The 25119-nt window shown below is 40.7% G+C and overlaps 1 protein-coding gene and 1 non-coding gene across 3 annotated transcripts in view; both read right to left on the bottom strand.

The window, feature by feature from the left end:
• Positions 1-4398: 4398 nt before the first annotated feature.
• On the bottom strand, positions 4399-4470 carry trnap-ugg. Its single transcript has one exon. It is a non-coding gene; the product is annotated as a tRNA-Pro (tRNA).
• Positions 4471-6768: 2298 nt separating this feature from the next.
• The window catches only part of LOC116329327 (unconventional myosin-XVIIIb), a 61499-nt gene continuing 43148 nt past the window's right edge, over positions 6769-25119 (bottom strand). Inside the window, exons 40-44 of one of the 2 annotated variants that reach the window (XM_039615567.1) lie at positions 22527-22660; positions 22394-22435; positions 10638-10790; positions 8916-9841; positions 6769-6933 (exon numbers count right to left, since the gene is read on the bottom strand). In XM_039615567.1, coding sequence (XP_039471501.1) covers positions 8938-9841; positions 10638-10790; positions 22394-22435; positions 22527-22660 — 1233 coding nt within the window. In that variant the 3' untranslated portion in view covers positions 6769-6933; positions 8916-8937. The remainder of the gene's footprint in view (positions 6934-8915; positions 9842-10637; positions 10791-22393; positions 22436-22526; positions 22661-25119) is intronic. The other variant, XM_039615568.1, reaches the window with a different exon arrangement.

Consider the following 25119-nt stretch of genomic DNA (forward strand, 5'->3'; position numbering starts at 1 on the left):
CAAGCAGCTGCTTCTTATACATAGAGGTTTCTGATGTGATGTAACTGGATCTTTCTAGATGGCACTAGTTACTGTCTTTAAATGGGTGCCATTAAGAGAGGGTGTCCTGTTGCAACTCCTTAATCAACTAGTCAGTATGTAGATTGGTAGCTAGAAATTGCTAATTATGTAAGAAAAAAACAAAAAGCCAGTAAAGGAATGCTTTCTAACATTTCAGTTAGTACAACGCAAAAATCTTGAGCCACCTATTATTTCTTCATATTTTGTTTCCAAGCCAGACTTTTAAAGGAATTTTTAAAGTGGTCTTGAACAATAGTTCTTTCTGAAAAGCTTTCTGAAGGTCTTTCAAAGTTTTTATTTGGCTGCTTGTTCACTCATTTTCAGTCCAGTTCTTGTACCTAACCATGTTCACATAAATGCTTTTGTTTTTGTTTTTTGTTTGCTTTTCTTTGTTTGCTTTTTGTTAAGCCCTTTAACCCTTACTTACTCCTCTAAGTAAGGGTTAAACTAATGTTGAATGAAACCCTACACTGGAGCTGTTCGCCAAAATTAGTCGATTTTAAAGTTGAAATTATTTCTGAGCACTTGTGAGCTCCATATGGGTATCAACAGAGAGGTGCAGGCTCTACCAAGACATAATTGATTCCAATATCTTTCCAATATCCAATATTTATTGAAGAAAAATACACACCACCTTCTTTGTTAAAGCCAACCTTGTGTGATTCACAAAAAGGCAATTTGCTCAACAAATTAGTGCTGTATAACCCTAATTTCTTGGGTGACTTGGGTCCTGAAGAAGCAGTGCATATCTGACAAGCATAATCAGAATAACTGCTGACAAGCACAAAAACACAACAAGACCCAACAACAAAAGGAAAAGATAAACAACATCATGCTCCTATTATTTGTGGAGCTCATACTTCATACATCACTCATCCTACAGTATGTTCTGTCCACAAAATCGATGTTTTAGGTCACTGAGCAGGACAAGTTACACACTGAGCACTGTGCTTCCATAAAATTAACCAATGAGCCCTCATATTTGCTCCACAACACCCAAAACATTCCTTTACTTCCCTTATGTATATATATATATATATATATATATATATATATATATATATATATATATATATATATATATATATATATATATATATATATATATATACACACACATATATATATATATATATATATATATATATATATATATATATATATATATATATATATATAGATAGATAGATAGATAGATAGATAGATAGATAGATAGATAGATAGATAGATAGATAGATAGATAGATAGATATATGTGTGTGTGTGTGTGTGTGTGTGTGTGTGTGTGTGTGTATGTATATATATATATATATATATATATATATATACATATATTCTGTATTTAACTACTGGCCTGCAGCAGTCGGTTTTTTGTTTTTTCCAATTGAGGTCAGGCAACTGTCTCACAAGCGTGCATTTGTTTTTACTCATCATAGAGGTAGGTGAAGAACTTATGTAGCTCACTTAAGTAAGAGCATAATTGTGTGATTAGCATCTCTAATGTGTCTTGATGCATTCTCAATCATCCAGGAAAGTAAATCTCCAAAAGTTGAATCTGTTCATCTGGACGTAGCGTTTTGTGGGAGAAACGTTTCGTCACTGAAGGAACTGACCTCACAGCCCATTGTTCCTTCAGTGGGCTGGTTTCAGTCATTATGCAAATGTACTGTTTATAAGGTTTGGGGAAACCTGCAGTCAGCTGAGACTGAAGAAGTCACTTGGATGAGTGACGAAACGTTTCTCCCACAAAACGCTACATCCAGATGAACAGATTCAACTTTTGGAGATCTCTAATGTGATTACTTAGTTTACTACAGTACAATTTCTGTTACCGTTACATTGTAATGGAATGAGATTACAATAATTGAGTGCTTTGAAATGAATTGCACTGCTGAAAATGCATTTCCCAAATCCGCTCACATACATTTAACAAAACACTATACGGTAGATAACCTGGAAAGGCTATAACCTGCACAAAACCTTGAATTTAAGTGTCAGTTAAGTTTTTGTAACTCACTGTTAGTTCCGTGACAAGATCTTTGACACGATTTGAGTCAAAGTTCTTGAATGTTATCTATTCTATCAGAATGATAGTGAACTCTGAAGGTGTGTTCTAGCAATCAGAATTATTGTCTGAAGGCCAAGAAAAATGCCCAACAGATTTATTATCCCAAGTGGATCATTATGGCTGTGGATCATTAAAGCTGCCAGGAAATGATTTTCATATTATCATTATTATTATTATTATTATTATTATTATTATTATATATGAACTCTGCCTCCTGACATCTGACCCATGTTAAACTCATGGACTGAACATACACACACCCACAACCACTAGCACTTTACCACTACTGTATAGTTCTGTGTAGATAATCATTCTGTACATACGATAATTTTTAATCCCACAACTGTTTATAACTTACATAGTTCACATTCTGTATAGCTGTATATCTCAGATTTCTGTATAGTTTTTATTTCATATTTATATCCTGTTCATAGCCTGTACATAGCTTGTACTCACTACAGCCTGTACATACTTATAGTTATAGAATATTCATAGCATACTTCACACTGTGTACATTATAACATACCATAATAGACCCATTTCTGTAATATACTTACACATCTCTATTATTGCTAATTTATATTGTAATATATCTATATCACGACTAAAGCACTTTCTGGATGGATGCAAACTGCATTTCGTTGCCCTGTACCTGTGACATGTGCAATGACAATAAAGTTGAATTCTATTCTATTCTATTCTATTCTATTCTAACAGCAACATATATATATCAGACACAAACATGCTCCACTGCAACCACTAAACATCCAAGGTATGGACATTGAGGCTGTGGATAGCTACAGGTATCTTGATGTTCATCTGAACAACAAAGTGGACTGGACTCACAATTCAGATGTCCTCTACAGGAAAGGGCAGAGTAGGCTGTACCTGCTGCAGAGGCTCAGATCTTTTGGAGTCAAGGGCCCACTCCTGAAGACCTTCTATGACTCTGTGGTGGCCTCGGCCATTTTTTACAGTATCGTCTGCTGGGGTGGCAGCATCTTTGCTGGAGACAGGAAGAGACTGAACAGGCTGATCCGCAGGGCCAGCTCTGTTCTAGGATGCCCTCTGGACCCAGTCGAGGTGGTGAGTGACAGGAGAATGGTGGCTGAGCTGCCATCCCTGTTGGAAAAGCTCTCCCACCCCATGCAGGAGACTCTGACAGCACTGAGCAGCTCCTTCAGTTGCAGGCTGCGGCTCCCACGATGTGGGACAGAGAGATTTCGCAGGTCTTTCCTCCCTGCTGCTGTCAGACTCTGCAACATGGTCTCTACAGATGACCACACACGTGCAAACAGACACACACACACACATCTAATACACAATAGTAACTTTTGCCCTATCCTTCTGATGTGCAATAGTGCCAAGTGCAATTTTCCCAATATAACAAAGTATTTTATTCTATTTTGCACAGTATTTTATTCTATTTGTATAGTACTGATTCTATTGCATATCGTATTTTAGTCTGTTTTATCTTATTCTATTCTATTCTAATTTTTACTGCTCTTAACTTGTAGTTTTTGCTGTGACCAAAACATTTCCCACATGTGGGACTAATAAAGGTTTATCTTATCTTATAACCCTATGGCAGTGCATATGGGAAATGACAACTCTGGAGTGAATAATGGCCTGATTTTATTGGCCAGGCATCCGCGCCGATATGCGCCGGTGGTGAGTGTCAGCTGGTTAACCAGCCATTCCAAAAGTGCTTTTATGCCTGTTACCATTAATGGATGTCCGGTTTTAGTGCATTGGCATGGACCTCATTGTGCCATTTCACCGGCGAGCACGTGGATATCACTTTGTATTAATTCTGATGGATTATGCAACGTGATATCCGGTGGCAGTGCCGCTGCAGACCACTTCAGCAAAGAGTGCGGTGCAGGCGCTGTTTCAGGTCATCTATGAGTTGGCATCCAGAAAGAGATAATGACTGACCAGAGCACATCGTTCATGTCTTGCACACTTAAAGAGCTGTATGAATTATTGGGCATTAGATTTGTTCGTAACAGCATCTGCCACCCTCAGACTGACTGGCTGGCGGAGAAACTGAATCAGACTTTATCACAAAGGATGAACGCAATTGGGATCACTGGTTACATCCTCTGTTGTTTGCAGTGCGGGAGGTGCCCCAGCCCATCATGGGATTTTCTCCCTTTAAAACCCTTATAGTTCCACACTTGGGAAATTTTCTAGTCCTCTGCATTTAACCCATCCACTCAGTGAAGCAGTGGGCCGCTACCAATCCAGCGCCTGGGGGAAAAAAAACTTGGGCTCGTCCGGGATTTGAACCCGGGACCTCTCGCACCCAAAGCGAGAATCATACCCCTAGACCAATGAGCCAAGTTGCTATTTGGTTGAGTTGCTATTTGGTTGAGTTGCTGTTCAGCAGCAAACCACGGGGGGTGTTGGACTCAGTGAAAACTAGGCAGAAAGTCCAAGCCAGGCTAAAACAAGAGATTCAATACGTTCTGGGCCAGAAAGCAAAGCTGCACACTTTGGGGAGGTTGTAACGAGAAAAGAGGGGTGTGGCAACATAAGCATTTGTTCTTCAATACTTCTGTTTGTGTCTCTGTTCCATGTCTGTGAAGATTCTCAGTCATCCAGGTCATCGTAGTCTAAGGAACTCGAAAAGAAAAAAGCATCTGGACTTCTTTAAGTTGCTTGAAGACGTTTCACCTCTCATCAGAGAAGCTTCTTCAGTTCTAGAGTCAAATGGTGGAGAGTCCCAGATTTAAGACCTGTGGGAGTATCCCTCCAAGAGGGACAATGGACCCCTATTGATCCTCTACCTAATCACATGAGCCAAGGTGAGAAAATAGTTGTACGGTCTCTGGTGAGCTCATTGTGAAACCTAGCCCCACCCTATCATGTGATTTCCTGAGGTCAAAGGCCCAGGATGTGAGTGGGCGTTAAGGCGTCTGGGAAGGGAGTCTGGGAGTCAAAAGAGAAACTAAGAGTGTTCTTGTGTGTACTTTGTTTAGCCAAATCTAATCAGTTGAGTTTAGAAAGTCAGTGAACTTTTCTATTGTTTCAGTAGCAGCATTTCACCTAGATTGTTGCGATAAGTAGCTGATATGAAATATTATCTTATAAAACAGTTAAGGTTGTTGCTGTCATTTTGTGTAAATCTAAAGGGTCTAACTCATGGTTTGGGGTCTTTAACCCAGAGTTTTGTGTTTGTGAACTTTGGAATCTTGGTTAATCATTATTGTAGTATTCCTACAGTGAATTATGTTTCCTAGTATACTTTTCCTACATTTATGTGTTTTCTGATTATTGTATTTATCTCTTGTGGTTCTGGTTTAGTTCCCTTAGTGTTTCCTGATTTATTTTCACAGTACCTTGTTTCATGTGCGGCATATTTAGTTTTGCTTCCTCTGTTCCGTTGGTCAGATTTGTTCCAGCTCTGTTTCCATCTGTTACCCATCCTCTCATTATCCTGTGTATTTAAGTCATCAGTCTTCCTCTGTTCCGTCACGTCGTTGTCGTCTAACTGGCTCTGTATGCACGCTCATTGTGCCTTAATGTTCCCTAGTATGTCCAAATTAGAGCTTCAGTTCATGCCAAGGTGTTAAGTTTGGAAGTCTCAACTGTCAATAATGCTGCTATTTAAGTTTAGCAGCTGAGCAGCAGATTAACTCTATGCCATCACTCTTTTTTCCTGCCCTGGACCTGGAAATCACAGGCACACATCACACATCAATACCTGTCTGTTGCGGCACCTCAAGTATTTCTTGCAGTTTCCTTTAAGCCTTTAGTCTAATAAGTTTATATATTTATTTACAAATCCTAAGTGTTTGCAAAAAGACTAGCAAGAACAATGGTAGGTGGTTAGATCTATGGTTATTAGTAAAATAACTATTCAATGTTTCAATAAAGAAAAACTTGAATAAAAATTGTGTGCCTGTTATATGAGTCATCATGAAAATTCAGAGTCAACACGATGCATCTCTGAACAAATGCATTTTTATAATTCATCTGTTTTGATGAAAAAATACACAACTTTCTCCTTACTCATCACAGCTACACACAGTGTATGGATACAATTTCTTTAACAAACCTGTTAGAATTAATCGATAACACTCCACCCAAGAAACCAATGGACATTGTCAAGGGGGTTATCGCATTTTTTATATAGAATCTATGGTATTCACACAGCATTAAATCCAAGTAAACGAAAAGCTACCACTACAACCAGCATCAGACTGGTTATATGTGTTTGAGGTGGGAGCAAGAAAGTAAAAACAGGAAGAAAACACTTTGCAATCTAAGAGTGGAGTGACAGGAAACATGCTGCACTGCTTTACACTGAACGAAGAAAAATTTCTAAGCAGAGCACGGGGTTAATACCGAGCATGGACTTAAAAGGTAGCGTGTGTCAGAAGGTCAATTGTCTTGCCAATACAGTACTTGTTTTGGTTTCAGTTGTTCTGGACCACACCACAGTGAAATTACAATTCCACTGCAACTTGTTGTGCAGCACCAAATCCTCCTTTTTTGGAAAGATTTTCAAAGCACCACATCCACATCTGTGATTTAATTTTTCAACACAAGACTAAAACAATATAATTTAATAATTTAAAAAAAGGAATTTATTGAAGAAATGACGCACAAAGAGTAAAGTCACAAAGCAAACTGTTCATTTCATTTTCTTTATTCATATATAAACTGCTTATTTTAAATACAGACAGTGATCAAAAATTGAACAAATGTATTTTTGGTGACTTGTGAATTTCCATATGAAGAGTGAAAAAGCTTCTGTGTTGCGGTGGGAGGAACAATCGCCATCTCTGAAGATCTCTGCTGGATGTGGACACATGAAGAGGATGACAGGACAATAGAAAAAAAATCAAAGACAAGATGGTCAGAATAGCAAAAATGATGTGAAACAAAGAGTAACATGTAACACATACACTATCTGGGTCTGTAGTTATCAACCGCCTCTGAAGTTGAAATGGGACTAAAAATACTATAAGCTCAGATATTTATGAGTCATGCTACGCCCACTTCCCACAGGGAGCTCTCATTTGAAAGAAAATGATGTTACTGTTTTACAATTTTCAGAGCAATAAGATGAAATTAATGACAATGTCTAGTAGGTTTTCCTCTGTGGTGCCAGTATGAAATCACATCTGAAATAATGGAGGCCCGGTTCCCTGATAATGACCTTGGAAGTTAAGAGCATATTTTATTCTTAGGGCACTTCTATGAAAACTCATAAAAACCTGCATGTTTCTCAAGACAGCAATTATGTGCAAGTGCATACAAATGCCAGAGGCATCTTAATGTTGGATCTGCAAAAAGAAATGTCATGTGTCATTTTATAATGACACGTTTGTCACATTTGAAGTTGGTATAGTCCCATCCTGCAGTTTAGAGCAACATCGTTCACTTGGTGATGTTTCTGTTCACCTCATCCGAGTCCAAGTCAAACACATTAAACTCTGCCCACAGCTGTCACCATGTTTAGCTACTATGCTTTCCCTGTACAAAGTACAATGTGCTGAACCTCACATTACAATTCACCAAAGCTGAGCAGAAATGTAAAGACAGCTATAACATGTATGTACTAGTTCAAACCTTTCACAATGCCACAATTTTTGTCATCTTGGCACCTGACACAGTTTCACACTGACACCTACTAAACAGGTATTTAGCAGCTGTCAGCAGCTGTAATCGTTGCCACATTTACCATTTTAGGGCTAGATTTACTAACCAACTGTGGCACCACAAACTGGTCTAAAAGAAGTATTGTCAGTATTTAGAAAGAGAGCACAGTGACAAGATTTTGTGAAAGAGGTGTTTGTAACTGACCCTGTAAATGTATTTCTGGGAGTTCCTTTCAAAAAATACAAAATATAGGAGTAGACTATTTAAATAAAACACACAAACTGATTTACTAACATTGATGCATACAACACAGCACAAAATGTACTGCTAGTTACGCTATTATTTAACGTTAAAAAAAAGCATGTCTTATTTTTTCTGCTTGGTACTGAAATGAAGTGGGCTACAATGTTAGGGGCACAGTGGCTTTGAGTCACAGGAATCTGTACCTGACAGCTGTCTGCTATGCTTCTGTGTAGTATGCTTCTGCTCAGTGGTGCATTTTCAATAAAAAATGTGACCTACTGTTTCATTAAAAACCTTCCTTGAAGAAAACTGGTCTTGAGGTTTGCTGGGAAACATTGTAGCATTTTCTTAATTAGCGTTAGTTAGAAGTTGTCTGTGTTTGTGCATGTAGCAATACAGTTTATGCACGCAGCATCCAATATTATACACATTTGGCAACTTGTGGCTCCATAAATCAAGATCATGAGCAGCAACCACTGTTAAGGAGGCTTCGCTTTGACCAAGTCCATCTTTTATTTACAGTTTGTGTTGTTAAAAAGTAAGGTTTCTGTTACATATGTATTGCTCAGAAGCTCCACTTGCTTGCTGTTCAAATCTTTTGGTTGTAAGGTGTTTACAGTCAGCTGTCTGTAAGAAAAACTAACGTAGCTTCTTAACTGAAGGGTTGCACCAAGTCCAAGTATGAGACTAAAAACAGGATTATTTTGAACTGTGAATCACAAAAAACTACTTTCAGAAAATAAAATATAGGAAAATAAAATGACATTTCAAATAAGCATAACAGAGCCGCTTTAAAAAGGTTTCTACGATGGATTTGACTAACATGCATGTGGAAAAAAAGGGCTCTCATATCAAAGCAATGTGATGCAACCACTATGTTTACTATTTCAAATGTTCCCTCAGTTCCCATATGTAGCTGTCCATCTACACACCTGAGACTGCCGCACATCTGCTTCAGTCAGTCTCCTTTTTCAGGTATTTCTTCATGACTAAAGCCACGTCTCCCCCCTCGCTACCCTCTGCTTCCAATCTCTCACCCTGCGGCCTCTCAAACCTGCGTCTCGGGCCACCACCCTGGGAGCTTCGTCCTGATCCACCTGAGCTAGAGGACTCAGATTCAGAGCTTTTCCTGCTGTGGCTCGAGGGAGGCAGCTCTCCAAAGTGGACGCTTAGTGCTCTCCTACCTCCTCTGATTGAGCTGGCCAGGCTGCTGGTTGACTGAGCTCTCCTGATTGCGGGCAAGACGTCTGAGGCCGCGTCGTCACGGTCCCCAGGCAGACGCCGATTTTGGAAGACCATGGGTTCTGAACCTAGGGAGCCTTCACCTACGTCCTCTGGAATGAGGCTCCCCACCATGCACTGCCGTGGTGCCAGAGGGGAGCGCTGGATGGGAGTTGTGACAGAGTGCAGCGACTTCTCTTCCTCTGGGATGGAGACGGAGGGAGCATGATGACGAGCAGCAAGTGAGGAGAGGTGCGGCAATGAGGGAAGCGATGAGAGAGAATCAGATGAGTTAAAGCGAGAGACTTTGCCTCCAGCTGCAGAGGGAGTTTTGGTAGAATGTGGCAGGAGTGGGGAGGATGGTTTCAGGATGCTGGGACCAGGTCTGGGTTCCTGGACATCTTCTGGACTGAGAGAGAGGGCCGAGGCTCTCCGTCTGAGAGTTGATGCTCCGGTTGTTTGATAAATTGCCAAAGAGACGGTACTGCCAGTTTCATCTCCTGCATCACCACCAGCTCTGCGTTTACGAAGTCCTTCCAGCAATTCAGACAGGGCTGTGGAGGATGGGGCTCGACCAAGAGATCTGCTAGCAACGCCTCCAGCCTCAGAGCCCTCATCATCAGGATTCACACAAGAACTAGAGAGTGATAAAAGAAGCAGTTTAAACCACAAACCAGCCCACATGTTTTGCTAACATACACAGATATCTAGGGCTAGAACTAAATATTGTCTCATTTCACCTATTGGGTGTTTGTTATCAAAAATATTCTCTGTCCAACTAAACAGCCTAAACAGGGCTGAGCATTATAACAAATCAATTTGATCCATTCAACATTTTTGCTTTTTGAAAAACTCTGAGCACAAGGTGAAAGCATTAAGCTGAATGTCCACACATCATCTTTGTGATTCTGAAGAATTCAAATATTTTCTGTGGTAGAGCACAAATCAGGAGATTTCAAAGGTACTTTTTGCAATTAACCACAAACTGTAAGAAATAATATTTTTGATTGAAATGTTATTTCATAAGACGTGCAGTTAGTGGGGATAGGTTAATTGGAAACCCTAAATTGCCCATAGGTGTGAATGCAGGTGTGAATGAGAGTGCGAATGGCTGTCTATGTCTATGTGTTAGCTCTGCGACAGACTGGCGACCTGTCCAGGGTGTACCCTGCCTCTCACCCTAAGACAGCTGGGATAGGCTCCAGACAACCACCAGCACTCTTCAGTGGGAGAAACGTTTCCTCATTCACCCAAGTGACTTCAACTTTTTGGGATTTACTTACTTGAATAATGGAGCATGCATCAAGATAGTAGTTAATAGTAGTGTCACACAGTACCTGAAACACTTATCATAGCTAGTTAGCTCATCAAAAGTATGCTAAATGATTTATCATTGCAGCTTGAAGTACTTAGCCTTGTGTTAGAAGACTTACCGCAAGCTGTAGGTGCTGATGGTGTCAGCAACAGACTGACGCCCCCCCTGGCTGCTGTGAAGTGAGCTTCCACTGCGGGAGCCTCCTCTAGACACTCCTGACCATGTGTGAATGCCTTCTTCCCCAACAGAGCCGACACTGGACACAGAGTCACTACAGGACCAAAGCAAACCTCAGAAATCTGCTACAGCCAAAATGAATGAACTTAAATCTTTACCTTTTCAGCTGCTTTAAACATGCAAGCACAATACAAAAGGAAATATGCGACTGCAGCTCCATAAACAGCTGATAATTCCACTGTAAGCCAAGCTAGGATTACAGCAGGGGTGGAGCAGCAAGTAATGACTTATAAGATTGGAACACTGCAAACTTTCATGGCGCACTTTGTCACAGGACTTTGTTTTTTGTTTACATGCTTACAAAAGGAAATGAAAAATTCTTATTGGTCTATGGTAAAAACATGCTCTAAGGCATACCATCAGTTAAGTTAGTGTCCTGTGGATTTTGGATGTTAGTAGTCATGTACAAAACCCTTCTGTCAGAGAAGAGTCAGAGACCCAGAGATTATGTTTTGGACATTCAGCAATATTCTAAAGTTAACTCCCTGGTTTTGGTTCGTATTGTTGTGATCCTTTCTTGTGTGGTATTTGTCATGGTCCTGGGTCGGTGACCCAGTGTTTTTTTTCCTGTTTTTATTTATATTTCTTGATTTAGTATTATTCATGGTTCTGTTTTTTGCTTCCCCTGTGTCCATGTTCCGTGGATAGTCTGTCATGTCTCTTGTGCATGTTAAGTTCTGTCTCCGTGTTTATTAATTTGTTCCCCTGTCGTGTCTCTCGCGCCATCTTGCTCCTCCTCTGTTCCTTGTCTTCAGTCAGTCCGCATCTTAGTATGTGTCTCTTGCTTCCTGTTTTATTTTGATAGTCCCAGATGTGTTCCCACCTGTTTTCCATCCCGTGGTTATCCTGTGTGTCTTGCCCTGTTTATTCTTGTGTTCTCCAGCTTGGCTGTGTGTTTCTCGTGAGCTGCCAGTGAGTTGCCAGTTTCTTAGTACTAGTTTATCTTTTGTTTCTTTTCGTGTTTCTTTGTACTTTGTTTTTTAGTTCGCTTTCTCAGCTAAATAAAAAAAAGTCCGTCTTGGAGTCCTGTGTTTCGGTCCTACCGTTGCCTGCCACAGAGCCCACCATGACACTTTCATATCTCAATTGCCTTGAAGAATAACTAAATACTTTTGACTATTATAAGTATCAATAACAATACTATACTCACCAAACGTAACGTACGGTTACATTGTAACCTTGGTTCTCTGAGTGAGAGACTATCTCTCCACTCCATTACATATTCCATATGTATGATACATAGAAGTATGGATACTCCTTTAAGACACTCCGACTAGCCCGGCCACACCCCACAGATTACGTATAAAGCAAGCTGTGCAGGCATGAAACCAGTGATAGTTTGATCGGAACGCGTCTCTGAGCGGCCTACAAAAATGGAAGAATCAAAAGAAAGCATGTTGCTAGGACTGATCGGAAGCAAATTTAATTTCAAAGGACTACCCAACTGAAGCCTTGATAAAAGTGTGGTTTTGTGCAAACTGTGCAAAAAGGAGTTTGCATACCACCAAAGCACTTCAACCTTACCATCTAAATCCAAAACATGCTGCAGCGAGCACAGAAACTGTGGAAGCTGTTAGCACTATCAGTCCCAGTTCGAGTACCAACAAAAGATGTCGGCAGCCCAAACTTGAAGAAATGACTGGCCGCAGAACCAAAATTAGTAAGTCAACATCGGACAAATTGCAAATTGGATTGCTCTGGACTGTAGACCACTATCAGTGTAGTAGATAGGGGCTTAGAAAATGTGCTACAGTTAGTGTCAGGTGATCCAACTTTCCAACTGCCATGGCGAAGGACTATTCAAGTAAAATTCAACAGATTTATGACACTGAAAAGCAAGCAAAATTAGATGCATTACAAAAAACAAACTTTGTTGCTCTTACTGGGGATCATTGGACTTCTGTTAGTAATTCGAATTATCTCGGAGTCACTGCACATATTATTGATGTCACAGATGGTACATGGAATCTACAGTCTTTTGCACTGACTGTGCAGAAGACAAACACCAGAAACTATGCTGAAAACTGCGCTGAGTAGTTTCTCTCTGTGGCAGAAGAATGGGGAATTCAACAAAAGGTAACCACAATTGGGACAGACAGTGCACAAACCATGGTGGCTGCAGCAAGACACCTCCCATTCCAACACATGTCTTGTGTTGCTCACATCTTGCAAACAACCGTCACTGTTAGCCCTGCTGATAGTGGTTTTAGTAATGCATTAGCAAAATGCTGCAAGATAGTGGGTCACTTTAAACACAGCTCTGCTAATACAGAGGAATTACACCAGGAGGAAACAAGACTGGGGCAACAGAAACACCCACTCATACAAGATGTTTCCACAGGGTGGAATTAAATGCTGGATATGGTTTCTCATCTACTAAAGAATCAAGAGGCAGTTTTTGCTGCTTTAGACAAACAAAAGCACAAGCTAGTCATTTTAACTCCACCAGAGCTGGTAAAACTCCAAAAGCTGGTGACTGTCCTTGAGCCATGCAGGTAAATAAAACTATTTTTTAACTTATTGTTACTGTTTCTTCAAGCTCTATAGTTGACAGTTATTGTGTAGATCAATAATTACTTTCTTGAACTGTATACTACAGGTTTGTGACTAAGCTTCTTGGAGGTGAGACATATGTCTCATTTTCAATTGTTTTAACTTCTTTCTGCCAACTGCATCACACCATGGAGGTCTCTGATGATGACTCAAACTACATGGAGAAATTTAAAACTGCCTTCACAAAGGACCTATCCCAATGTGTAGCTACACTCAACCATCAGTGGCTCAAGATAGCTACTGTGCTTGACCCAAGCTTTAAGAATTTAAAGTGTCTTGCAAGGGGAGAGCAAGAAGAGATTTGGACCAGCCTTGAGGCCCTGCTGCAGGAACAGTGTAAAGATGCCACCACAAAGGCGCCAGCAAAGACAAAGAGCCTCCTCCTCTCTTCATTGTCTTCAGACTCTGATTCAGATGAGGAAGCCCTGTGTAAGAGGGCCGTGAGTTTGTACAGAGCAGAACCCACCATCAGCGAGCCAGCTGCAGTGGTGGTCCAGTCGAGCAGGCACCCACCCACAGCTGTCTGTCCTGGCCTGCAAGTATTTCATTAGTCCTGCCACTTCTGTCCCATGTGACAGACTGTTCTCACTTGCAGGTCACATAGTAAAAAAAAAAGAGAGCTGTCTTGAGCTCTGAAAATGTGAACAGGCTAGTTTGTCTAAGTAACTGGCTGAAAGAGATGGACAATAAATAAGCATGGAGGTATTGTGAGTCCAATGGGTTTGTTATTTTTTGCACTAAAATGTTCGATGATCACACTGTTTTAGCCTAATGTACAAAATAATTTTGGCTAAGGTTACTCAGAGTTTAAAGGTGAAGCTGGTCAAATTACATTTTATCTTTCTGCCCTATTTTTCTAACAAGAAAAACTGCACTTTATTTAGAATTTTTTATTATTTTTATTTATAGACAATACTATTCGGAAAATGTACTTAAAGTATTTAAAATAGCACTTTATTTTTAAGTCCTCCCAGTTTTGGCCAGGGATATTATTTTTGTTTCTCTGTCTTGAATTGAAATGCAGTTTAAATGCTTTTTTTTTTCTTTCAGAAATTAAAAGAGCTTTAGTTTACAATATTCATATTCATGTCTATTATTTGATTCTGTCGCCCTCTAAAACCGTTTTAAATGGAAAAAAAACATTTGTGCTTTGGGGCACATTTTCTTGTGTGATTAAATGTGATTAATCAAGATTAATTAATTACAAAGCCTTTAATTAATTAGATTAATTGTTTTACTCGAGTCCCACCCCTAATATATATACATGCCACCCCCGGTCAACGCCTCGCCAGGCGCAAAGGCCGAGCCGGGGGGCGGAAACATAAGTCTGCCAGATGCAAGACTGGGCCCAGCGAGTCCCACTAGATGCAAGGATTGCAACCGAGTGGTCACTCAAGGTCAGCCCGCAAGTTGCTAGGCTGACTGGGGAATGACGGCTACCGCTGATGGGCACCCACTCCCTGAAAGAGGGGCTGGCTGCCACGTTCAAGCGGAAAAACCACGTAAAGGCGGTAGTTGAGGACCATGTCGCTGCCACACAAATGACAGAGAGGGACCCTCACTGGTTGAGTGGGCCCACTCACCTGAGGGGAGAGGAGCTCCTACCGAAGCATAGGCATGCTGGATTGCCTCTACCTCACAGCGGGACAACCGGGACTTGGAAAGGGGCCTGCCCAAGATTCCAGGATGCAAAGAAATGAACAGTTGGTCGATAGGCCGAATCGGCCGGGTACATGTGATGTACAGAGCCACAGTTCAAATCATTGTAGAGCCAGCAGACGCTGAGCTGCCTCTCGGTCCAAGCCTTCCATCAGAACTGACTGCAGCTTAGCCGACTAGGAGAGGTGGAAGTCCATTTTCCAGTCATGGATTGGCCTTCCAGAACACAGATTTCAACATTATTAAAGCAACATAGGATTATCTCAACAGAGAATGGACAAAAGGAAGCCAAAATCCAAACAACAGCTTTAAATCTCCTTCAAGATGTCTGGAAAACTATTCCTCAAGATGTCTTAAACAAAGTAGTGAAAGCTGCCTAAGAGAGTTGTATAATTGTTCAAACTCTGTCTTTTCCTTATATGCTTTATTTCCATGTCTCTTTCAATACACAGCTAATACACAACTTTTGTAAACTAAGGGACAGGTCCTTGAGCTCAAGTCCTCTATCAGAGGCCTGGGGCCTTGAGCCTATGACTCAATGCCTTGCACAAGTATTCTGGAATGTTTTATGACATTAACAGGACCCTAAGAGCCTCGTTTAGGAATCCAATGGAGATGAAGGAAAACACAAGCGGCAAACTTCAAGCCAAATGCATGAGTCAAGTAAGGAGTTCACCGAGGAGATGCTCTGTCCCCATTGCAACCCCCTCAGCCAGATCATTAACAAGACTGGCTATGTATAATGCAAATTCCTTGCTGACAGTTTAACCAAAAGGCATTTCCAGTGGAAATTGGCCGACATATCCTCAGCATAACCATGTATAATATCTACAAAACTTGAAAAGAGGTTATACACACACAATACGGTAATATTATGTTGAAGCACAGTACGTATCACTCCGCGAGGCTTCTGCCTACGATAGCCGTAATGCTCCGACAATCCATCAAGCGGTGCAGGTTCGTAGCTTAGCAAAGTAGTACTAAAACATTTGACAGATTTTCGAGCGCCGTGTACCACATAAAATCGTTTCGAGGTCAGTAAACACAACCAGAATTCATACATAAGAGTTTCAGAAAATTCAAAGGATTGATTTTAAGTGTGCCGTATTTTCCAAACAACACGGTAATAACGACGGCCCGCTAGCATGCTCTACCAAAAATAGTGCTTTGTTGTGTATCTGACGGACGAAAGCTAAACCAGTTCCACACCACTGAAGTTGCAGCATTTTTACAAACCAATTCTGGTTCATCCGTTTCATTTAACGATCCACTTTCGCTCTTCTCATTCTGCGTCGCCGCCATGTGTGTATGTAAACAAAGGCACTGCGCATGCGCGTTTTACCCACATTCTATCGCGATATTTCATTTTCCTATCGTTGCCCAAAATTACACGGGTATTACCGTGAACGGTATGATATAGCCCAGCCCTAGTTGTCATAGAAGCATATATACAAGGCACAACAAAGAAATCGCATAAAATGAAGTACAGAAATAAAGATATGAATAGAGGAATAGATTTAGAGTTATAAATATAAGGATAAATGTATACATAAATATAAAACAACACAAATACACAAATCTTTCTGTGAAATACTGTTACCCTGGAGGACTTGTGTTTTGTTATTGTACTTCTGTACTAACCACAGTTTGTCAATGACGAACATCATGTTAGAGCATAAAGGTGTTTATAAGCACATAAGGCATCTGAACACCCTAGGTTACAGGATGATGACTGATTTTATAATTGTAACATCAGATCTGCAGCCATCTATCTTGGGCACTTGGGTGAAGAGAGATGCTGAGCTGACAACTGATTCTGGTGGTAATGCCAGAACCAGATGGTGGACACCACAGATGAAGAGAGGTTTCAGGCTAAAGGAGTCACCAACTTTCGTTGGGTCTCAAATCGGTTCTGGTAAAGCATCAGGTGACTCTGGAGTAGGAAGAGGAATTCCACACACACTGTCTACAGCTTTGGTGGAATGCTGCTTACCTCAACTGAGGCTATAATCAGGCAGTGAAAAGTACACACAAAGTGAGAAGGATCTCCTCAATACCATAGTTGTGCCTTCTAAGGTGGAAGCAGAGTAGTCCACAGTGATGCAAATGCTGCACCAATCTGTTGGGGTGAAGAGAGAGCTGAGCATAAAAGCAAAGTTGTCGAATAACCAGTTCATTTACATTCCTACGCTCACCTATGGTCATGACCTTTGGGTAGTGACTGAAAGAATGAGATCACAGACACAAGTAGCCTTTGAAGAGTGCCTGGACTGTCCCTTAGAGAGAGGGTGAGGAGCCTGGTCATAGAAGAGGGACTTCTATGACCAGGCTCGAAGTAGAGCCGCTGCTCCTCCATATCAAAAGGAGCCAGATGAGGTATTTTGGGCTTCTAAATAAGATAGACGCCTCATAGGTGAGGTATTCTGAGCATATCTTACCCTGGGGGAAACCAGAATTTGCAGGAGAGATTATATCTCATTAGGAACTTCTTGGTGTCCCCATAAATAAGCAGGAGAAGGTAGCTGGGGTGAGGGAAGTCTGGGCATCTCTGCTTAGACTGCTTCCCCTCACCATCCAGATAAGCAGCAGAAAATGGATGGAGACACACACACAGACACACACAGACACACAGAAACAGCTAAAGCAAAACTCAACCCTAACCTTGGTGACCTGATGGTCGTTAGTAAATTAATATCCAATTTACACATCTATGTAACGACTTTCATCATTTGGGTTAAGGTGTAGCTGACTTAATTGTGCATTGACTTTGGTGATATACATGGATATGATGGAAATCAAGGCCAAAGCTAGTAGAAAATGCAAAGACATTTTTAAAAAAAGGCTATGTCTTTTTTTATCCTGTTATTTATTATCACAACAATATGCATAATAAGAACACTTCAAGCTCTGATCTTTTTAGGTCACATGTGTCAAAGTCAAGGCCCGCAGGCCACATCCGGCCCGGCGTACATTTATATCCGGCCCGCAAGATCATTTTATATAGATGTACTATTATTGTTATGCATGGCCCGGCGATATGAGGCGCTAATAATATACGAACTACAGATCCCATAATGCAGTGCTGCAGCCTCCTTGCTGAAGGCTAGGCTAACTGGGAACATTCCTGCTCAAGTCAAACTTCTGTTATTGCGAAGCTAGCCGCTCACAATGGTGGAGAGAAAAGTTGATTCTGAAAGCAGAGCCTTTCAGTGCCAGTGGGTGACTGAATATATGTTTACAGACATTGCTGGTAAAACCATGTGTCTTATTAGTGGAGCTAATGTGGCTGTAATTAAGGAATTTAATTTTACGAGACAAAACGTCAGGATAAGCTGAAAAACCTAAATGCAGAAACTACAGAAAGTAGAAGAGCTAAAGAAGAATCTGACATTTCAGCAGACGTTTTTAACCAGAGCAAAATCACAAAGTGAAGCTGTTGTGAAAGCAAGTTTTATTGTAGCAGAGGAGATAGCCAAATCAGCCCGGTACCACTCTGAAGAGCTGCATGATGAAGGTGTGCGACGTCTTGTGTCCAGACAAAACGCAGATTTTGGCAAATGTGAGCCTGAGGAGAAATACGATTGCTGATCGGGTTTGTGAGATGGCCACTGATTTAAGAACACAGTTGTGTGAAAGAAGCAAAAACTTTATTGCCTACTCTCTTGCTGTGGATGAAAGTATAGACATGATGGACATTGCACAGCTGGCCATCTTCATCCGTGGAGAGGAAATATTGAACATTAAATCGATGCACGGGACAACGACAGGAAAAGACATTTTTGAAAACGTATGTCAAAGTGTAACCGACATGAAACTGCCCTGGGACAAACTTGTTGGACTTACAACAGATGGAGCGCCGGTGTTGTGCGGTGAAAAAAGCGGACTAGTCAGCAGGATGCGAGTAAAGATGCAGGAGGAGAACTGTACCGGTGAGTTAACAGCATATCACTGCATCATACACCAGGAAAGGCTGTGTGGTAAAGTCCTAAAAATGGAGCATGTAATGATCACCGTAACGCAAACCGAAGTTTTATCTGAGCTAAAAGTTTAAATCAACGTCAATTTCAGTCTTTTATGTGGGAAATAGACTCAGAGTTTGCCGACATTCCATATCATACTGAGGTCCGTTGGCTGAGTTCAGGGTTCGTACACTTTTTTCAGGGTCAAATTCAAGCACTTTTTAAGCACTTTCAAGGCCCCTTTTTAAGCCCCCCCCCGCCAAAAAATAAAAAAGAAAGCATGTTTCAATTTGCATCACCTCAGTAAGACCATGTGAAAAGACACCATAGCTCCCCTTTTGTTAGGACATAGAAAAACGTGAAGTCCTAAATGATCACTTTTAAAGTGTTTGTGCTAATAACATCATGTCAGACAGGCATGGAGAACAGCACTGACTGTTTAAGTAGTTTAATGCGTAGGTGGCGATAAACACATTTTGAATGAAAGCCGGGAACTTTGGTAGCACAGAAACAAGTGGCTTTGTGAACATATGGATCACTCATATTACCATTATTTCACCCAAAGGCACCAAGTTAATACTCAAAAAGCTGTAGCAATACACACAAATATAAACAGTACTTGGTGACAACTTTGCTTTTTAGCCGTTAACCCTCTGGGGTCCAGGGTATAATTCGCCATTTTCGACTACTTTTGATTTGGCCTCTATATTTCACCTTTAAAAACTGTTTATCTTGCCAATCTGTTATTTACTCATTTTGTCATAATGTGTCAGCACAATTTATCTAAATTCAGACAAAATTTAAAATACAAGCAGAAAGTGAGGATTTTTTACCGTAAAACCCACAAGCATGTTTAACGAATCATTTTCATAACTTGAAATGGAAATAGAAATTGGACATTTTAAAAAAAAAAATATGAACAAGTTTTGCAAACAACAACGTTACGTGGTGCTATTTACCTGTCAATGGAAAATTGTACTTAGTAGTCAGTATAAGCTTTTAATGATATAAGTTTGCATATGATAGAATACTGTATGTTGACCTTTTGATGACTTAGACTGTTGTCCACTACAAGACTGTTTTATAAATTCTTTCTCACAGCGATAATAGCTGAACAAGCAGGAAGAGGAGAGCTGGATACTTTTATCTGCGCTCTCTAACAAGAAGAAGGGCTGCGTCCTTCTGAATCTCTCACAACACACACACATACACCTCAACCACTCTTATCTTCACTCCCCACGCACTAACATTCCTCTGCCTATGAATAGACGTATTCACTGTTGTCACCAGTGACTATAAATGCATCGAATAAAGAAGTACACTGTGTGACTCTCTTCTGAGACGTTCACCCATGTACATGTGATTGATTATATTGTCTCACTGTGTCTCTGTTTTACTTTGGCAGCCTTCTATTTGGGAGATTTCCCCGACATTACCTAAAATGCATCCAAGGCTCAGACGTTTTTATATAACCATTTCAAACTATCTACAGAACAATCAGCTGTGCTGCATCAAATAAGAAGGCACACACACAAATTATTTATGCAACTCCAAAACATAGTTTGTGTCACTATAACACAGATGAGAACAGCACAGGGATAAACCTGCAGGTCTGACAGCAGGTGTGTCACTCGGCGTTTACACTGCAATCTGCCTTTGGTGGCTTTAAGGCAGCAACTGTGACGTTCACTAGTAGAACTGACACACAAAACAAAACAACTACACCACACACTAACTACACAAGACAACACACTAACTTGAGACTCCAAACAGGGTAAACGTCACAAATCTCTCACGTATCAAAACACTCTCTCTCTCTTTCGCTCACTCGCTCTCTCTCTTCCCTTTCTTCCCAACAACCAAATACCACATGTTGGCGTATCATTTTTTAAGTGGTCGACATGGTACATTTTTCCACCAATAGGGAAGGAGTGTTTTTTCTTTTTCCCCCCCAAGCAAAGCGTGTTTGCTAGCGCTCTCCATAAAAAACGCAGTTTTTACCGTTTCTTCCCAGAGTAAACGCCACTGTTTTATTCAGAACCCCCAAACAAAAACATCGGTTTTACGTGACCTATCAACACAATTTAAAAATTGGTATACAGTTTGAAGTCCGCACGTTTGACCCAAGTTGAAATGGAGACTCTGGGTCCGTCGACCCCAGAGGGTTAATCAGAAAGCCTTAAGTTAGCTAGTTATGTATCGGGCTAATGTTTAAAGCGTTCACTTGAGTAAATTAACTCATATTACTGCTAAGTAATGTTAGCTAAGTTCACAGCATATTCCGTAATAGCGCTGCCATACTGCATCACACTCAGTGCATTTCAATCATTTCTCCAGCGAGTTTGATAGCTAGCAAAATAATAACCATAATTTAAAAAAAAATAGCATGTGTAACGCATACACGTACTGGAAAATTATTTACTAGGACTTACCTATCATGCTACTGGAGAACGCAAACTCCGCCATTGTTGTTTTCCATCAAACACTCATTAAAACAGCAACCTACAGGTATGTTAGCGCACTCATCCCCGACTGTCCGAGGGAGGGGCGGGGTCACATATTGGAACAGACGCAAGGCAGCCCAGGCGGGGACATTTTGCTTTTACATTTTGTGACTCATTTTATTTCTCTATCTGATAAGAAAACTATTCAATCATAGTTATTTATTGTGAATGAAATACAGTTACATTCTCAAGCACTTTTAAGCACCACATCTGAAATTCAAGCACTTTCCAAACCTTGAAAAGACGACATTAGAATTCAAGCATTTTCAAGGATTTCAAGCACCCGTACGAACCCTGTGAGTTGGGATAAAAATTCTCAATAGAGTTTTTGAGCTCAGCAAGGAAATCTGTCAGTTCATGGACATGGCATGTATGATGCGGTGAAGGCATTTCAAGTGAAGCTGTCACAAATGCACCAGTGCAACCTGCCTCACTTTCCCTGTTGCCAAGTAATGTTGAACCAAGTCAGCGGACTTTGCTGAACTGCACCTGTGCAGATTCAGATGGAGCTGCAGTGTAATGATACACTCAAGGGAAAGTACGACACTGAATGGCCCGCACAGTTTATTAGTTCCATTCCTGAAGCAATGCCGCATCTCCGTCTACATGCGGCTCCAACCTTGTGTATGCTTTCATTTATTTTTTCTGGGGGTTTTGGCAGCATGTTCATATTTCTAACTTACATAATTTTGACAGGATATATTTTTATGAGGAGCAAAATATTTTAAAGTTAAAGTTTATTTTTTTAAAGTTTATTTAATCTGGAATAATATTCCTGTCTGTTTTAATTCATATTTATGTTTAAAAAACATTGTTGTAGTGTGTTCAATAAATGTTTATCTTGTTTGGCCCGCGACCTAAAGTGTGCCTTGAGTTTTGGCCCCCTGTGCAATTGAGTTTGACACCCCTGTTTTAGGTCATACACATATACACAGCCACACACACAGCCGAGAGTTTCTTACAGGTCTTTCTTTCGAGTAAAGGACTCCACAGCAGTGTGAACACTGAATTGAAGGGCAGAATGGTGAAAGTTGAGTTCAGACACAAATTTCATCACTGAACCTGAGAGGAGCTACCTCATTGAGGGCAAATTACCTTTCAGTGTCGCTGTCATCACTCGATTCTACTTCCTCTAGGGCAGCCTGAAGATCAACGATGCGCCGGATGGACGTCTCCAGGTCCGCCTGTAATGCCTGTCTGACAGTGCTGAGCTCTTCAACCTTCATTTCCTGTACAAAAAAAGAGGAAGATGACAGATGCAGGGATGAATAAGATGGTCATCTTTTAACAGACCTGTTTGCTGTCCCCCAGCACACATCAGCAGTACACATCCTGAAGACCATTCAGCCAAGCAACTACCTTCAAATATCAAATCTCTGCTCTCTCACACAGTCCTCTGACCTTGGATCTTTACTGTTCTGCCCAAATTATTTATTAGCAAATTATTACATATGCAAGCTGACATCCAGAGAAAAAAAGGTGATTTCTTAAATCATTCCATCTTTTTCTTACTGACTCTCTGTCTCTCATATCCTGTCACATATGTATGCACCTACACACAAGCAAAAGCTTTCAGGCTTTTGCCTTTGTTGGTTTTGAGACGGGTGTGGGAGCCACAGCTGTCATAGAAACACATAAGCATGTACGGGTGTGTGTGTATGTGTGCACCCCTATAACCTTGAAGAGACAATGAGGATTAATCACAGTCAGAGAGAGGAAGCAGGATGAGGGAGAGATGACGTTGGGTATGGTGGTGGAGAAGTGGGAGGAAGAGAGAGAGAGTGTGTGTGTGTGTGTGTCTGTCTGTCTGTGTGCGTGCACATGTGTGTGTGTCTGTGTGCATGCTGTTGTGTGTATGATTAAATCCATTTATATGGGGGTGTGTCTAAGTCTCCATTGCTGGTTGGTAGGTTGTTTAAGGGCAATCTTGTGTCTGTCTGTGTGTCTGTGAGTGTGTTGCTTTGTGAGAATAACTTAATAATTCCTGGAGCTCCTTCTCACTTTCTTGGCTCAGCTCAGAGGTCACAAAGAAATGTGCAGTTAGTGAGAACAAGAACATGATTGAATGTGTAACTGTAAGTAGCAGCTTTAAAGTCTGCTCGGCTGCTCAGATCTTCATCTAACTCACTTGTGCATTCACACTAGAGTAAAAATAGGAAAGCAACCTCCCTTTTTTCCCCATGTAAAGCTTTCATTAGTTCTTTAACATTTTTAGTTTTTTCAGTCATCTATGACACTGACTCCGCCGTGACATCCATCAGACTCTGAGTTGAGGGTCCGTTTGCTTGTCATTGCTCCTCGGAGTTGCCGAGTGGCAAGAGTTCTCCTACAGATGACTGAGGATGACGTGTGAAATTGTGAAATTTCCAGTGCCATTATTACAAACTAATGTCTTCCTAGTCCCATTCTCTCCGTTTGAGGCATTGGATGAGTCCCTCGCATTTGCAATAAATGGGCCGCTTATTAAGTCCGCCTTGTACGCATTTAGAGATGGAGACATCAGCTCCAATTTTAATACTTTGTGCACTGTCGCTACCAAGTTCTCCAATTTTGTTTTTCCAGCTGGACTTTGTGGAGCTGCTATGGAGTTTGTTTATGCGAAGGCTTCAGTTTTCAGACCTGGAGGCTATATCTGTAATGGTCCTGGGTCTCTTACCCAGCAGTTTGAGTCTCTGTTAGATTTAAGAGATATTTATGTTTAAGCTTGAGTTTAGTACTTCCTAGTGCCTCTGAGTTTTGTTATCTATATTTTTAGTTCTTGGTTAGTTTGATTTCTTTCATGTCCTAGTATTGTTTCTGTGTCTTCTTGTCTGAGTCTCCAGTGCCAGTCAGTCTTGTCTCCATGTTTGTTTACCTTTTTGTCTACATCCACCTTGTATGTCTCACTCGTGGTCTCTGTGTTAGGTACATCCCATCTTATTTTGAAAGTCCCTCATCTCATGTGCATTATGTTCAGCCCCCCCCCCCCATGTCATTATGCCTGATTTGTTCATGCTGTGTTCCCCAGCTGTCTCTACTCAATTAATCACCCTCCTGTTTATATATAGTGTCAGTCTCCCTTTGTCTATTGTCAGAATGTCAGTCACATTTCATTTGTAGTTCGAGTGTTTTCTTGCCCTAGTTTATATACTATACTAGTGTTTCTAATTTCCTCAGGTACTTTACTTTTCACCATAATGTATTTTGCTCATCAGCCTAATTAAACAGTTTGCCTTTTGTTTATCACAATCCACATCTGTGTGTCTGCATTTGGGTCCTCATGCTCCTATTCACTACACATGATAATATCCCCCTTTCATACAGACAGTGAAAAGGCTATTGAGAAATCACCTGCCTTTGACGTGATAATCATTCAGCCTTTTGAACACAGACTAATTCTGTTGCTTGCTTTATTATTTTCTTCAGTGGTTTGAGGGTCTGATCCTATCTAAGCTAAGAACTCTGAATCAAGAAAATACAAATCAAATCCCAAGTTGTTACGTTATTTCAAGCCCACAGAGCCCAAAAGCCTGAGAACAAAGTTCAATGTAATCAACAAGCACTGAAAAAATTATTAAATTAACTTGATGTGTCCATAACCTAAAATATATTTTTGTTTGTTTGCTTTGGTCCCTTTTTCGATTCAGTTTTTCTTCCCACCTCTGTATCTAGATGTGGACAGTAACGAAGTACAAATACCTTGTTACTG

Source organism: Oreochromis aureus, linkage group 7, assembly GCF_013358895.1.
Source record: "Oreochromis aureus strain Israel breed Guangdong linkage group 7, ZZ_aureus, whole genome shotgun sequence".
Taxonomy (NCBI): Eukaryota; Metazoa; Chordata; class Actinopteri; order Cichliformes; family Cichlidae; genus Oreochromis; species Oreochromis aureus.